The sequence below is a fragment of the Piliocolobus tephrosceles genome, chromosome 2 (assembly GCF_002776525.5).
Source record: "Piliocolobus tephrosceles isolate RC106 chromosome 2, ASM277652v3, whole genome shotgun sequence".
Lineage (NCBI taxonomy): Eukaryota > Metazoa > Chordata > Mammalia > Primates > Cercopithecidae > Piliocolobus > Piliocolobus tephrosceles.
The window spans coordinates 97,750,803-97,764,918 of NC_045435.1; the positions used below are offsets into that span (position 1 = coordinate 97,750,803).

The following is a 14,116-nucleotide window of genomic DNA, read 5'->3' on the forward strand; positions in this document are numbered from 1 at the left end:
ATGTAATTATAAATTAATTACATATAATTTTTATATGTAATTATAAAACGTGTATATAATTATAAAATTATAATTTTATAATTATATACACAACATTACAATTATATACACAATATAATTTTATAATTACAATTTATAGCAAAGGAAATATTTAAAAAATACTAATGTACTCATTTCTTTTGTCTTTTTGAGTACATGACCTTCATTCTAGTTTGGCTTTGACATCCATCTGCATGGAGGTGGAGCTGGGGAGTGGGGAGGAAAGGTTTTGCAGATGTGTAGCAGACAAGGTGTATGACTTGCAAATGTTCCCAGAGTGAGTGACAGGTGGGTGGAAGTGTGTGGAGGGGTGCCTGTTTTGGTGCCGGTCCTGATATGTGCTGGTTGTTGTATGCTGGCTTCTAGCTTGATGACTCTTGTCTATGTAGTCACCCAGCACCCTGCTGGCCTCAAATATTGAAGTTGTGATTGTTGAAACTGCGGGCATTCTCCCCATCATTTCCTCCTGGCCTTAAATACTGGTTCTCTGCCATATCCTCCACAGGGTCCTTGGCAGTCTACTCCCATCCCTTGCTACAAGGCCCAACATGACAAGCCCATAGCTATGAACTCCGTGTCCAAGCCACATGAGAACTGAGAGGTTCAAGAGACTTCTCTCTGTTCAATTATATTACTCTAATCTCTTAAGTCAGCCTGCCTGCCTAATATATCTCAGGCCTTCCTACTAGTCATTCCTTCCAGAAAAATGCAGAAGTAAAGCAAGAATACCCTCTCTGCCTTCCATTTCCCTCAATTTACTGGATCCCAACCCCTCTTTCCAGACCCAAAGAGGGATAATCAGGACACATACCTTGTAGCTCTGATTTTCTGTCTCTGTTTATTTTTCCTATATTTCCTATGGACAAATTGAGTAAGCTTTGATCATTTCATCTTCTTGTCTAAACCTCCCTCCAATAAAACTCTCCACCTTCAAACCCTTGATCTAACAAAGAGGGACATAAAGGAGTGTAGACATTCCTGTATCTCAAAGCAATAACCTAACTTGCAAGACTATTAGCCTACTTGGCAATTTTATTTTAAATGTCCAATGCTGAATATTCTTTCCATTACATTGTTTCTGTACTAATGTCTACCTTTTGTTCAAATAAATGGATGCTTCAAGCAAACCCGGACTAAGGTCAGGTAGTCTTTGTAGCAAAAGAGAGAAATAATATTTTCAAATAATTAACTTCATTACACTAGTCTACATTGTGAGTGTTGAATAACAAATACCATAAATACATTCAACATTATTCAGAGCTATCAGCACTTACGTCTTTGATGTGATAGAAGGGAAAAAAGTGAAATTCTTTTGCCATCTGCCTAAAAGTGCTTGAAGCCAATAACAATGCGAAGGACTTGAATGAAAGGGATCTCAGATGATTTGGGTGGTACCTCGGACTAGGACGGCTTGGTTGGAGTCAATTTGTATCCATTTTAGAGCTTGATCATTCATTCATTCATTTAGATATTTATTCCATGTGTATCAAAAATCTACATATCAGAAGGTATGCTAGGCACAAGGAAGTTAAGAGTGAAAGGACATAACCACATATTAAACAAAGCAGTGGGCTCTATATGGGGGACATAGTAGTTTGACAACATTTAGTAGTTTAGTTACCTCTGCCCAAGGTGAATGTGCCCCTCCTCTGGTGGCCTCACTTCCAGTCAGGTTCCCTCCAATTACATATCCATGTGGACATTCCATATGGATGACTTTTTAAAAAGACAAATGTGATCATACCACTCCTCTCCCTTACAATCCCTCAATGATTCTCCTTTGCTTAGAATAAAAAGCCCAATTTTCCACCACCCCAGGTCCCCACCACATGCCACCACTCAAGCTGAGCTGGGAAAACTGAGAGACAGGCTCCCAACAGGGTCCATGGCTGTTAGGAAGAGGCTATGTAGTCAAGGTTGCTGTAAGAAACACCTTGGTCTTCTAGATAAGGCAGTTCAATGCTTATATTTTTCTCCAGTAATTGTTTTTTTCTCTTATTAAAAAAATTTCTAACAGAAAGAACAGCAGCCAGAGTTTGAGAACAATTCACTCGGTTACATTTACTTCGTAGTTTTTATCATCTTTGGCTCATTCTTCACTCTGAATCTCTTCATTGGTGTTATTATTGACAACTTCAACCAACAGCAGAAAAAGATAAGTATCCGAGTTGTCTTGATTTGGTAATGTTATCTCTGTCTTCCAAATGCATTAAAACATAATTCTGGCCTAGAATATTATACAAAGTAGCCTTTATGATCTACACAATAACAAGGAGGGAGCCTCCCATGTCTGCCTGGAGATGATCCTCAAAGATGAGGCTGAAAGAAGACTGAAAATATCTTGGTTTAATTAAGTCATTGCTTTTATTCTCTTTCACCTTCTTAATCAATGGACGTTGTTACTATTGAGGTGAAACCCATTAATAATTGAACCCTAATAGAACAACAACCACCAGGATTAGTATTTATTAAATATGACACTAGGGTCATATTTTAATAACCTTTCAAATGCACTTTATTATCCACAATAAAAATAATATACTCTCCTTTTTCAGCCAATGTATCCTGGCCCCCAGCCCCCAAGCCTCAGCAGATCTATCCACCCTACTTGGAAAGAAGATGATTGGAGAAGAGGCAGGGCTAGGGAGGTTTTCTTCCCCATACACTATAATAAACACGTGTTTATTTTGCTGATTCTAAAATCCACAGGAGCTTTATAGTGAATGTGAAAATTAAAGAAGATAAAAAGAAATTTTAAATCACCCTAAGGTGGTTACCAAATGGCAACCACTTTAGACAATGCCTCTTATGATTTTGGTATAATCCATTCCAGTCACTTTGTATTACTTTTACACAGTTGGGATTACCTTATATTTTTAATTTTGTAGTTTTGACCTCATTAGTTATAAGCTTATGTCATAAAAGTATCTTTGCTATAAGAATTCTCAGGGCCGCTGGCAGGGTGTGGTGACTCATACCTGTAATCCTAGTACTTTGGGAGGCCGAGGCACAGAGATCACTTGAGGTCAGGAGTTCGAGACCAGCCTGGCCAACATGGTAAAACCCAGTCTCTACAAAAAATACAAAAAAATTAGCCAGCTGTGGTGGTACACGCCTGTAATCCCAGCTACTCGGGAGGCTGAGGCAGAAGAATTGCTTGAACCCGGGAGGCGGAGGTTGCAGTAAGCCGAGATCACTCCACTGCACTCCAGCCTGGGCAACAGAGCGAGACTCCATCTCAACAAAAAAAAAAAAGAAAAAGAAAAGATTCTCAGGGCTAAATTACATTGCATATTATGGATAGATCATAATTTATCCTGATCATTCCCCTCTTTGGACATTTATAGGTTGTTTTTAAATGTTACACTCTTCTAAAACAATTAAGACCATTTTTTAAATTCTGTGAATCTCTGATTATTTCTTTGGCATAAATTCCTAGAATTAGAATATTAAAAGCACTGAAGACATATTGTCAAAATACCTTCCAGAAACGCTGTGCTAGGCATCCTTATTCTGCAGAATATGAAAATGCATAGTTACTGAGATCTCATCATTCTAATTGTTATACTTTCATTATCTCTTTCAGACCGATGGGGAAAAGTGTTATCTCATTGTTTTATATTTATTTGATCATTAGTGAGGTTACACACTTTTTCACAGGTTGATGGCCACAAGTATTTCTCCTTTAAAAGCTTTTTCTTTATATCATTTGTCTATTTTTAAGACTGAGATCGCCATCTTTTTTGTATGCATTTTTATGTAATAAGTCCAATTTATGACGTGCTTCTTATATTTTTGTAATAACATATTTAACTTATAGACATTAGTATTTTTTGGAGTCAAACTCCCAATCTTGTTTTGGCTTTTTAAAAAATTGTACTTATGAACTAAAGGCATTTCTCAATCCCCAAATCAAGTAACTAAATATTCTCCTTTGGTTTTCCTAATTGTTTTATGGCTCTCTCTTATTTTTCCTTTGGACTCTCATAATTCATCCAAAATGTAGCTTGATACCAACTAGCCTTCTTAGCATCTGCTGGGAAAGTTGTTCCCTGTTGTTACACAACTGTATTGCTTCTGCTACTCAGGAGTGTGTGATGTAGCATCCTCTCTATAATATGCATCTTGATTGCAATCAATACCTGCAATTTGGATGTCAGCCTTAGTGATTTTAGATTTAAGCTTACATTAGAAATCATTGTTTTGATCAATCCACTACATCCTTTTGTTTTGTCTTGTTTCACTTTTTATTACAGAAAATCTCAAACATGCACAAGAGTGTACTAGAACTAACCTAAAATACCCATCACCCAGCACAACATTTATTGACTTAAGAATGTGCTTGTTCTAAGCCACTTGTTCTAAGCCATATATGCCCTTACTCAACTCTTTTTTTTATGGAGCAAACCACAGACAACACATCATTTGATTCATAAATATTTTAGAACATATCTCTTTTTAAACATAACCACAATTTCATTAGCACGCCAAAAAATTTAATGTGAATTCTTTAAATTCATCAAATACCCAGTCTATTTTCAAATTGGTCTGAGCCTTTAATTTAAAAGAAAAATGTTTATTTATTAATTCTGTGTTTCATTTATTTGTTTCTGTTGAAGCTTTTTGTTTGTTTGTTTTCAAATCAAGATTCAAATACGTAAGGTCTTTCCATTTGACAACTTTCTTGTTCTCTGAAATGCCAAGATGTTCCAAATTTAGGTTGTACCCTTCCTGCCCTAGATCTTTAATCAGCCATTTCTCTAAAACCTGTTTGTTTCTTTGTGGGAAATGGTTTCGAAGACCACGATCTGGAATGCTCATTGTCATTGTTTCTAAGCCTTTCAGTGGACAGAATTGCTTAAATTCAGGACTACAAGAAAATATATAAGTGGAATACTTATATATTGCATACTGATAACTCAAATTCAGGATACAAAGTTTTCACTTAACATCTGCATCTCCTCTTTTCCACACTGAGAAACCTTGTTCTCAAAGGCAAAGATGATAGAATTTAAAATTTCCACAATTACTAATTTTCTTTATCTCACAACACACATACACACACTACAGTCTCAGAATAGTGGTATTAATACTATTATGACATATATGATTACTAAAAGACTAATTTCTTCCCAGCATCCCTGAACAACTTGATTAAATTTTAGGTTGACTTCTAGGGCTACATATTTTTTTATTTGTGCTGGTGGAGTAAAGTCAAACCCCAAACCCTCATCAAGTAAGCCTGGAGTCATAAATAATCAGGGAAGACTGGCTTTTTATTCATAGTCTGGATTGAGAAAATTTTCTGATTGTCTTCCATTGCCAACAGATTCTGGTTTTTTTTCTTTACCCTTCTGTTGGCCGCCTTTGGATAGTCCCATATTCTTGCAAGGACATTGTGCCTCCCCTCCCTTTGCATAGGCCTTATTTCCCATTACCCCCTTACATTTACTAAAAACTGAGATTCTAGTTTACAGAGATTAGTAAATGTTCTAAGACCAGCCATGGCTTTGGGCTAATTTACTTGTCTATCTTTTTGATCTCTCAATTCAGGCCCCCAATTTTTTTCTTACTTTTATGCAAGTTCAGCTATACATTTTTTTTTTTATTATACTTTAAGCTCTAGGGTACATGTGCACAACGTGCAGTTTTGTTACATATGTATACTTGTGCCATGTTGGTGTGTTGCATCCATCAACTCATCAGTACCCATCAACTCGTCATTTACATCAGGTATAACTCTCAATGCCATCCACCCCTCCTCCCTGCTCCCCATAATAGGCCCCGGTGTGCGATGTTCCCCTTCCAGAGTCCAAGTGATCTCATTGATCAGTTCCCACCTGTGAGTGAGAACATGGAGGGCAAAATATCTAGAAAGGCTAGATAAACTAGAACAGAATTCTTTTAAAATATATAGCTGTACATTTTAAAAGAATTCGGTTCTAGTTTATCTAGCCTTTCTAGATATTTTGCCCTCAAATTTCCAGATGTGAGAATCCTAGCTCATTTTTCTATTCTTTCTTGCTCAGTAGTGAAAATAGTTAGAACTTTTTTTTCCCTGAGAGTGGCTCTGAACAGATTTAATGCAGCTTTGTTAGTAGTGTTATGTGTATTCATTATTTAAGAGAAATCCAGTTGCCCTTTATGAGATTTTTGTCTAAATTTTGGTACTAATTTCTATTTTTGTTGCATCATGGTTTGATTTATGCAAGCTGAAATATATCAAATTTTTGTAGATTCTGTGTATATTTGTAAAGATTTATAAACTTTCTGTTCTAAAAAATGAAAAATAACTGATAAAGGAAACCTTATTTCTCCTGTATACCTTAACTTAAATCTTGTTTCTTTGCATTTCCCTGTAGTCCAGTCTCTTAAGCTTACTATTGGAATTTTAGGAACTGTTAATAGAAATGTAATGTAACTTTAAAATGTGTCAAAAAATTCAGAACTAGATTCCAAAAAAAAAAAAAAAAAAAAAAAGTCTTAAAGGTAATTAGCTCTTATCTTTTCCGTATACTTAGGTGGCCAAGACATTTTTATGACAGAAGAACAGAAGAAATACTATAATGCAATGAAAAAATTAGGATCCAAAAAACCTCAAAAACCTATTCCACGGCCTCTGGTGAGAGCAATTGAATGACTGTAAATATGTAGAACTGTTGAGTTATTGTGAGGAACTCACATTTCTGCAGTGCCATCCTTCTTTATTTTTAAAATTTGCAGACATTAAGGACTCAACAGAAGTCAAGATATATTCAAACACTTAGGAAAATTAGATACTCAGATTCAAAAGTAAGAGCCTGGACAACAACTTAAATTTATTTTTTAGTGAGCCAGGCAATATGTGCTTAAGTAAATACTTATTGCAACCATATGAACTTAGTGGTCTGTTTGAACTTAATTTTGAACAGTTTTATTTTATTTCAGTAGTTTTTGGGGAACAGGTGGTTTTTTTGTTCCATGCATTAAGTTCTTTAGTGGTGATTTCTGAGATTTTGGTGCACATGTCACCCAAGCAGTGCACACTGTACCCAGTGTGTAGTCTTGTATTCCTCACGCTCTTCTCACCCATCTCCTTGATTCCCCAAAGTCCATTATATCATTCTCATGCCTTTATGTCCTCACAGCTTAGGTCCCACTTATAAGTTAGAAAATACAACACTTGATTTTCAATTCCTGAGTTACTTCACTTAGAATAATGGTCTCCAATTCCATCCAGGTTGCTGCAAATGCCATTGTTGCATTCCTGTTTATGGCTGACTATATTCCATGGTGTAGATATACCACATTTTCTCTATTTATTCTTTGGTTGGCAGGCATTTAGCTTGGTTTCACATTTTTGCTATTGAGAATTGTGCAGCTACAAACGTGGTGTGTGTAAGTGTCTTTTTCATACAATAACTTATTTTCCTTTGAGTAGGTACGTAGTAGTGAGATTGTTTAATCAAATAGTAGTTCTCCTTTTGGATCTTTAAGGAATTTCCATACTGGTTTTTATGGTGGTTATACTAGTCTACATTCCCACCAACAGTGTAAAAGTGTTTCCTTTTCACCACATCCATGCCAACATCTATTATTTTTTTTATTTTTAAATTATGATCATTCTTGCAGGAGTAAGGTGGCATCCCATTGTGGTTTTAATTTGCATTTGCCTAAGAATTAATGATGTTGAGCATTTTTTTTCTGTTTTTCTGGCCATTTGTAAATCTTTTTTGGAGAATTGTCTGATTATGTCCTTTGCCTACTTTTGTATAGAATTGTTTTTGTCTTGATGATTCGTTTGAATTCCTCGTAGATCCTGAAAATTAGTCTTTTGTCAGATGCAAAGTGTGTGAATATTTTCTCCCACTTCGTGAGTTTTCTCTTTACTCTGCTGATTATTTCTTTTGCTGTGCAGAAGATTTTTAGTTTAATTAGGTCTCATTTATTTATTTTTGTTTTTGTTGCATTTGCATTTGGGTTCTCGGTCATGAATTATTTGCCTAAGCCAATATCTGGAAGAGTTTTCTTGATGTTATATTCTAGAATTTGTATGGTTTCAGGTCTTAGAGTTAAGTCTGATCCATCTTGAGTTAATTTTTGCACCAGGTGAGAGATGAGGATCTAGCTTCATTCTTCTACATGTGAATTGCCAATTATCCCAACACAATTTGTGGAATACGGTGCCCTTTCCCCAATTTATGTTTGTTTGCTTTGCCAAAGATCAATTGGCTGTAATTATTTGTTTTTTTGGGGGAGTTCTCTATTCTGTTCCACTAGTCTACATGCTTGTTTTTATACCAGTACCATGCTGTTTCAGTAACTATGGCCTTGGAGTATAAAGTCTGGTAATGTGATTCCTCCAGATTTGTTCTTTTTGCTTAGTCTTGCTTTGGCTATGCAGGCTCTTTTTTGGTTCCATATGAATTTCAAGAATTTTTTTGTAGTCCTGTGAAGGATGATGGTGGTATTTTGTTGGGAATTGCATTGAGTCTGTAGATTGCTTTTAACAGTATGGTCATTTTCACAATGTTAATTCTACCTGTCCATGAGCAGGGGATGTGTTTCCATTTGTTTGTTTCATTAATGATTTTTTTCAGCAGTATTTTGTAGTTTTCCCTGTAGAGATCTTTCATCTCCTTGGTTGGGCATATTTCTAAGTATTTTATGTTTTTCTGCAGCTGTCGTAAAATACATTGAATTCTTGATTTGTTTCTCAGCTTGGTTGTTGTTGGTATATAGCAGTGCTACTGATTTATGTACATTGAATTTGTATCCTGAAACTTTACTGAATTCATTTATCAGATCTAGGAGTTTTTTGGATGAGTCTTTAGGGTGTTCTAAATATACAGTCATATCCTTGGCAAACAGCAATAGTTTGACTTCCTCTTTTGCAATTTGAATGCTCTTTATTTCTTTCTCTGATTGCTCTGGCTAGGACTTCCAGTGCTATGCTGAATAGAAGTGGTGAAAGTGGGCATCCTTATCTTGTCCCAGTTGTCATGGGGAATGCTTTCAACCATTATCTCTTCAATATGATGTTGGCTGTGGGTTTGTCACAGATGGCTTTTACTACCTTGTGCTATGTTCCTTCTATGCCAATTTTGCTGAGGGTTTTTTATCATAAAGAGATGCTGATTTTGTCAAATGTTTTTTCTGTGTCTATTGAGATGATCATATAACTTTTGTTTTTAATTCTGTTTATGTGATGTATCACGCTTATTGGCTTGCGTATGTTAAACCATCCCTGCATTCCTGTTATAAAACCCACTTGATCATGGTGGATTTTCTTTTTGATATGCTGTTGGATTTAGTTAGCTAGTATTTTTTGAGTTGGATTTAGTTAGCTAGTATTTTTTGAGTATTTTGCACTTATCATCATCGGGGATATTGGTCTGTAGTTTTCTTTTTTGTTGTGTCCTTTCCTGGTTTTGGTATTAGGGTGATACTGGCTTCGTAGAATGATTTAGGGAGGAGTTCCTCTTTCTCTATCTTTTAGTGTCAGTGTAACCACCCTTGCCCTCTGCCTAGTCAGAGCCAGTTTATCAAGATGGGGGAATTGCAATGGAGAAAGAGTAATTCACGCCGAGCTGGCTGTGTGAGAGATGGGAGTTTTATTATTACTCACATCAGTCTCCCCGAGCATTCAGGGATCAGAGTTTTTAAAGATAATTTGGTGGGTAGGGGTTGGGAAATGGGGAGTGCTAATTGGTCAGGTTTGATATGGAATCATAGGGGGTCAAAGTGAGGTTTTCTTGCTGTCTTCTGTACCTGGGTGGAATGGCAGAACCAGTTGAGCCAGCTTATGGGTCTGGGTGGTGTCAGCTGATCCATCCAGTGCAGGGTCTGCAAAATATCTCAAGCACTGATCTTAGGTTTTACAATACTGATATTATCTCCAGGAGCAATTTGAGGAGGTTCAGACTCTTAGAGCCCAGAGGCTGCATGACCCCTAAACCCTAATTTCTAATCTTGTAGCTAATTTGTTAGTCCTGCAAAGGCAGCCTGGTCCCCAGGCAAGAGGATGGGGTCTTTTTGGGAAATATCTATTATCAATTTTGTTTCAAAGTCAAGCCATGAATTGAATTCCTTCCCAAAGTTAGTTCAGCCTATACCCAGGAATGAACAAGGACAGCTTAAAGGTTAGAAGCAGATGGAGTCCGTTAGGTGTGATCTCTTTCACTATCATAATTTCCTCAGTTATAATTTTGCAAATGTGGTTCCATAAGTAGGATTGGTACCAATTCTTCTTTAAATGTCTGATAGAATTCAGCTGTTAATCCATCTGGTCCTGGACTTTTTTAGGTTGGTAACTTTTTTATTACTGTTTCAATCTTGCTACTTTGTATTGGTCTGTTTAGAGTTTCTGCTTCTTCCTCATTTAATCTAGGGTGGTTGTATATTTCCAGGAATTTATCCATTTCCTCTGAATTTTCTAATTTGTGCATGTATGTGTTTGTAGTAGCCTTGAATGATCTTTTGTATTTCTGTGGTATCAGTTGTAATATCTCCTGTATCATTTTTAATTGAGCTTATTTTGATCTGTCTTCTTTTCTTGGTTAATCTCACTAAAGGTCTATCATTTTTGTCTTTTCAAATAACCAGCTTTTTGTTTAATTTATCTTTTGTATTTTTTTGTTTGTTTGTTTCAGTTTCATTTAGGTTCTGCTTGATATTTGTTATTTATTTTCTTCTGCTGGGTTTGGATTTGCCTTTGGCTTGTTTTTCTTTCTCTGGTTCCTTGAGATCTGACCTTAGATTATCTGTGAGTGCTCTTTCAGACATGGTGATATAGGCATTTAATGCTATACACTTTCCTCTTAGCACCACTTTTGCTGTATCTCAGTGGTTTTCATAAGTTGTGTCACTATTATCATTCAGTTCAAATAATTTTAAAATTTCCATCTTGATTTCATTGTTAACCTAAAGATAATTCAAGAGGAGATTATTTAATTTCCATGTATTTGTATAGTTTTGAAGGTTCCTTTTGGAGTTAATTTCCAGTTTTATTGCATTGTGGTCTGGGAGGATACTTGATATGATTTAGATTTTCTTAAATTTATTATGACTTGTTTTGTGATCTATCATATGGTCTGTCTTGGAGAATGCTCCATGTGCTGATGAATAGAAAGTATATTCTTCAGTTGTTGGGTAGAATATTCTGTAAATATCTGTTAATTTCGTTTGTTCTAGGGTATAGTTTAAGTCCATTGTTTCTTTGTTTAATTTGTCTTGATTATCTGTCTAGTGCTGTCAGTGGAATACTGAAGTCTCCCACTATTATTGTGTTGCCTTATTACTTAGGTCTAATAGTGATTGTTTTATGGATTTGGGAGCTCCAGTGTTAGGTGCATATATATTTAGGACTGTGATGTTTTTCTGTTGGACTAATCATTTTATCATTATATAATGTCCCTCTTTGTCTTTTTTAACTGTTGTTGCTTTAAAGTCTGTTTTGTCTGATATAAGAATAGCTACTCTTGCTCACTTTTCATTTCCATTTGCATGGAATATCTTTTTTCACCCTTTACCTTAAGTATATGAGTCCTTATGTGTTAGGTGAGTCTCTTGAAGACAGTAGATGCTTGGTTTGTGGATTTGTATCCATTCTACAATTCTGTCTTTTAAATGGAGCGTTTAGGCCATTTACATTCTACATTAGTATTGAGATGTGAGTTACTATTCTATTCATCATGTTAGTTGTTGCCTAAATACTTTGTTGGGTTTTTAAAAATTATGTTGTTGTTTTATAGGCCCCATGAGAATTATGCTTTAAGGAGGTTTTGTTTGTTTGGTTTTGGTGTATTTCAAGGTTTTGTTTCATAATTTAGAACTCCTTTTTGCATTTTTTTGTAGTGTTGGTTTGGTGGTGATGAATTCTCTCAGCATTTATTTGTCTGAAAAAGACTCTATCTCTCCCTCATTTATGAAGCTTACTTTCACTGGATACAAAATTCTTGGCTGACAATTATGTTGTTTATGGAGGCTAAAGATAGGACCCCAATTCCTTCCAGCTGGTAAGGTTTCTGCTGAGAAGTTAACTGTTAATCTGATAGGTTTTCCTTTATAGGTTATCTAATTCTTTTGTCTCACAGCTCTTGATTCTTTCCTTCATCTTGACTTTGGATAACTGGATGACTATGTTCCTAGGTGATAATCTTTTTCTGATGAACTTCCCAGAAGTTTTTTGAGCTTCTTATTTGGTTGTCTAGATTTCTAATGAGGCCAGGAAAGTTTTCCCCAATTATTTCTTCAAATAAGTTTTCTGAACTTTAGATATCTCTTCTTCATCAGGAAGACCAGTTATTCTTAGGTTTAGCCATTTAACATAATCCCAAATGTCTTGGAGGCTTCATTCGTTTTTTAAACTTTTTCTTTGTCTTTGTCTGATTGGCTTTTAATTCAAAAGCCTTGTCTTTGAGCTCTAAAGTTCTTCTACTTGTCCTAGTCCATTGTTGAAACTTAGGATGGCATTTTGCATTTCCCTAGGTGTGTCTTTCACTTCCAGAAGTTGTATTTTTTTCTTTATGATATCTATTTCTTTGGAAAATGTTTTTATTTCTTTGGAAAATTTTTTTATCCATCTCTTGTATTGTCTTTTAAATTTCTTTAAGTGGGTTTTCACTTTTCTTTGGTATCTCCTTGATTAGCTTAATAATCAATCTTCTTAATTCTTTATCTGGAAATTCAGAGATTTCTTCTTGGTTTGGATCCATTGCTGGGAAGCTAGTATGATCTTTTGGAGGTATTACAGAACCCGGTCTTGTCATATTACCAGAATTACTTTTCTAGTTCCTTTTCACTTGGGTGAAAAATTGTTACTTATTTTATTACTTAAAATTGTTCTTGGATTTAGTTTTAATTGAACTTTTTTAAAACATTTTTTTAAATTTAAAATATTTCCTTCTTTAACATCAGTGTGTATTTTAGCCTAATTTGATTATTGTTGCTTGTAGGAGTAAAGACTCTATATGAGATCCTTAGTTATAGAGAATCATTGTGAGAGGTAACAGCATACTGGCAGCCCTTGCTTGCTCTTGGCACCTCCTCAGCCTTGGCGCCCACTCTGGTCACACTTGAGGAGCACTTCAGCCTGCTGCTGCACTGCGGGAGCCCCCTCTGGGCTGGCCAAGGTTGGAGCCGGCTCCCTCTGCTTGCAGGGAGGTGTGGAGGGAGAGGTGCGGGTGGGAACCGAGGCTGCGCAAGGTGCTTATGGGCCAGTGCGAGTTCCAGGTATAGGTGTGGGCTCAGTGGGCCCCGCACTTGGAGCGGTGGGCTGGCGCTGCCGGCCCCAGGCAGTGATGGGCTTAGCATCCCAGCCAACAGCTGCAGAGGGTGCGCTGGGTCCCCCAGTAATGCTGGCCCACTGGTACTGTGCTCGAATTCTCACCGGGCCTTAGCTGCCTCCCCACCGCGCAGGGCTCGGGACCCACAGCCCACCATGACCGAGCCTCCCCACCACCATGGGCTCCTGCGTGGCCTGAGCCTCCCCTATGAGCACCGCCCCCTGTTCCGTGGTGCTGGGTACCATCAACCGCCCAAGGGCTGAGGAGTGTGGGTGCATGGCACAGGACTGGCAGGCAGCTCCACCTGCAGCCCTGGTGCAAGATCCACTAGGTGAAGCTGGCTGGGCTCCTAGGTCTAGTGGGGACTTGGAGAACCTTTATGTCTAGCTAAGGGATTGTAAATACACCAATCAGCACTCTGTGTCTAGCTCAAGGTTTGTAAACACACCAATCAGCACCCTGTGTCTAGCTCAAGGTTTGTAAATGCACCAGTCAGTGCTCTGTATCTAGCTAATCTAGTGGGAACTTGGAGAACTTTTCTGTCTAGCACTGTGTCTAACTAAAGGATTGTAAATGCACCAATCAGCACTCTGTGTCTAGCTCTGGGATTGTAAACACACCAATCAGCACCCTGTGTCTAGCTCAAGGTTTGTAAATACACCAATCAGTACTCTGTATCTAGCTAATCTAGTGGGGACTTGGAGAACCTTTATGTCTGGCTAAAGGATTGTAAATGCACCAATCAGCACTCTGTGTCTAGCTCAAGGTTTGTGAACACACCAATCAGTATTCTGTGTTTAGTTAATTTGGTG

General features: G+C 37.0%; 1 protein-coding gene across 3 annotated transcripts in view; it reads left to right on the forward strand.

Annotated features, from left to right (window-relative positions):
* The window catches only part of SCN11A (sodium voltage-gated channel alpha subunit 11), a 226,141-nt gene that overhangs the window by 199,370 nt on the left and 12,655 nt on the right, over positions 1-14,116 (forward strand). For 2 of the 3 annotated variants that reach the window (XM_023231709.2, XM_023231708.2), the window contains 2 exons: positions 2,057-2,194; positions 6,557-6,661. In XM_023231709.2, the coding sequence (XP_023087477.1) occupies positions 2,057-2,194; positions 6,557-6,661 (243 nt within the window). Of the gene's footprint in view, positions 1-2,056; positions 2,199-6,556; positions 6,662-14,116 lie in introns of all 3 variants that reach the window. The other variant, XM_023231707.1, reaches the window with a different exon arrangement.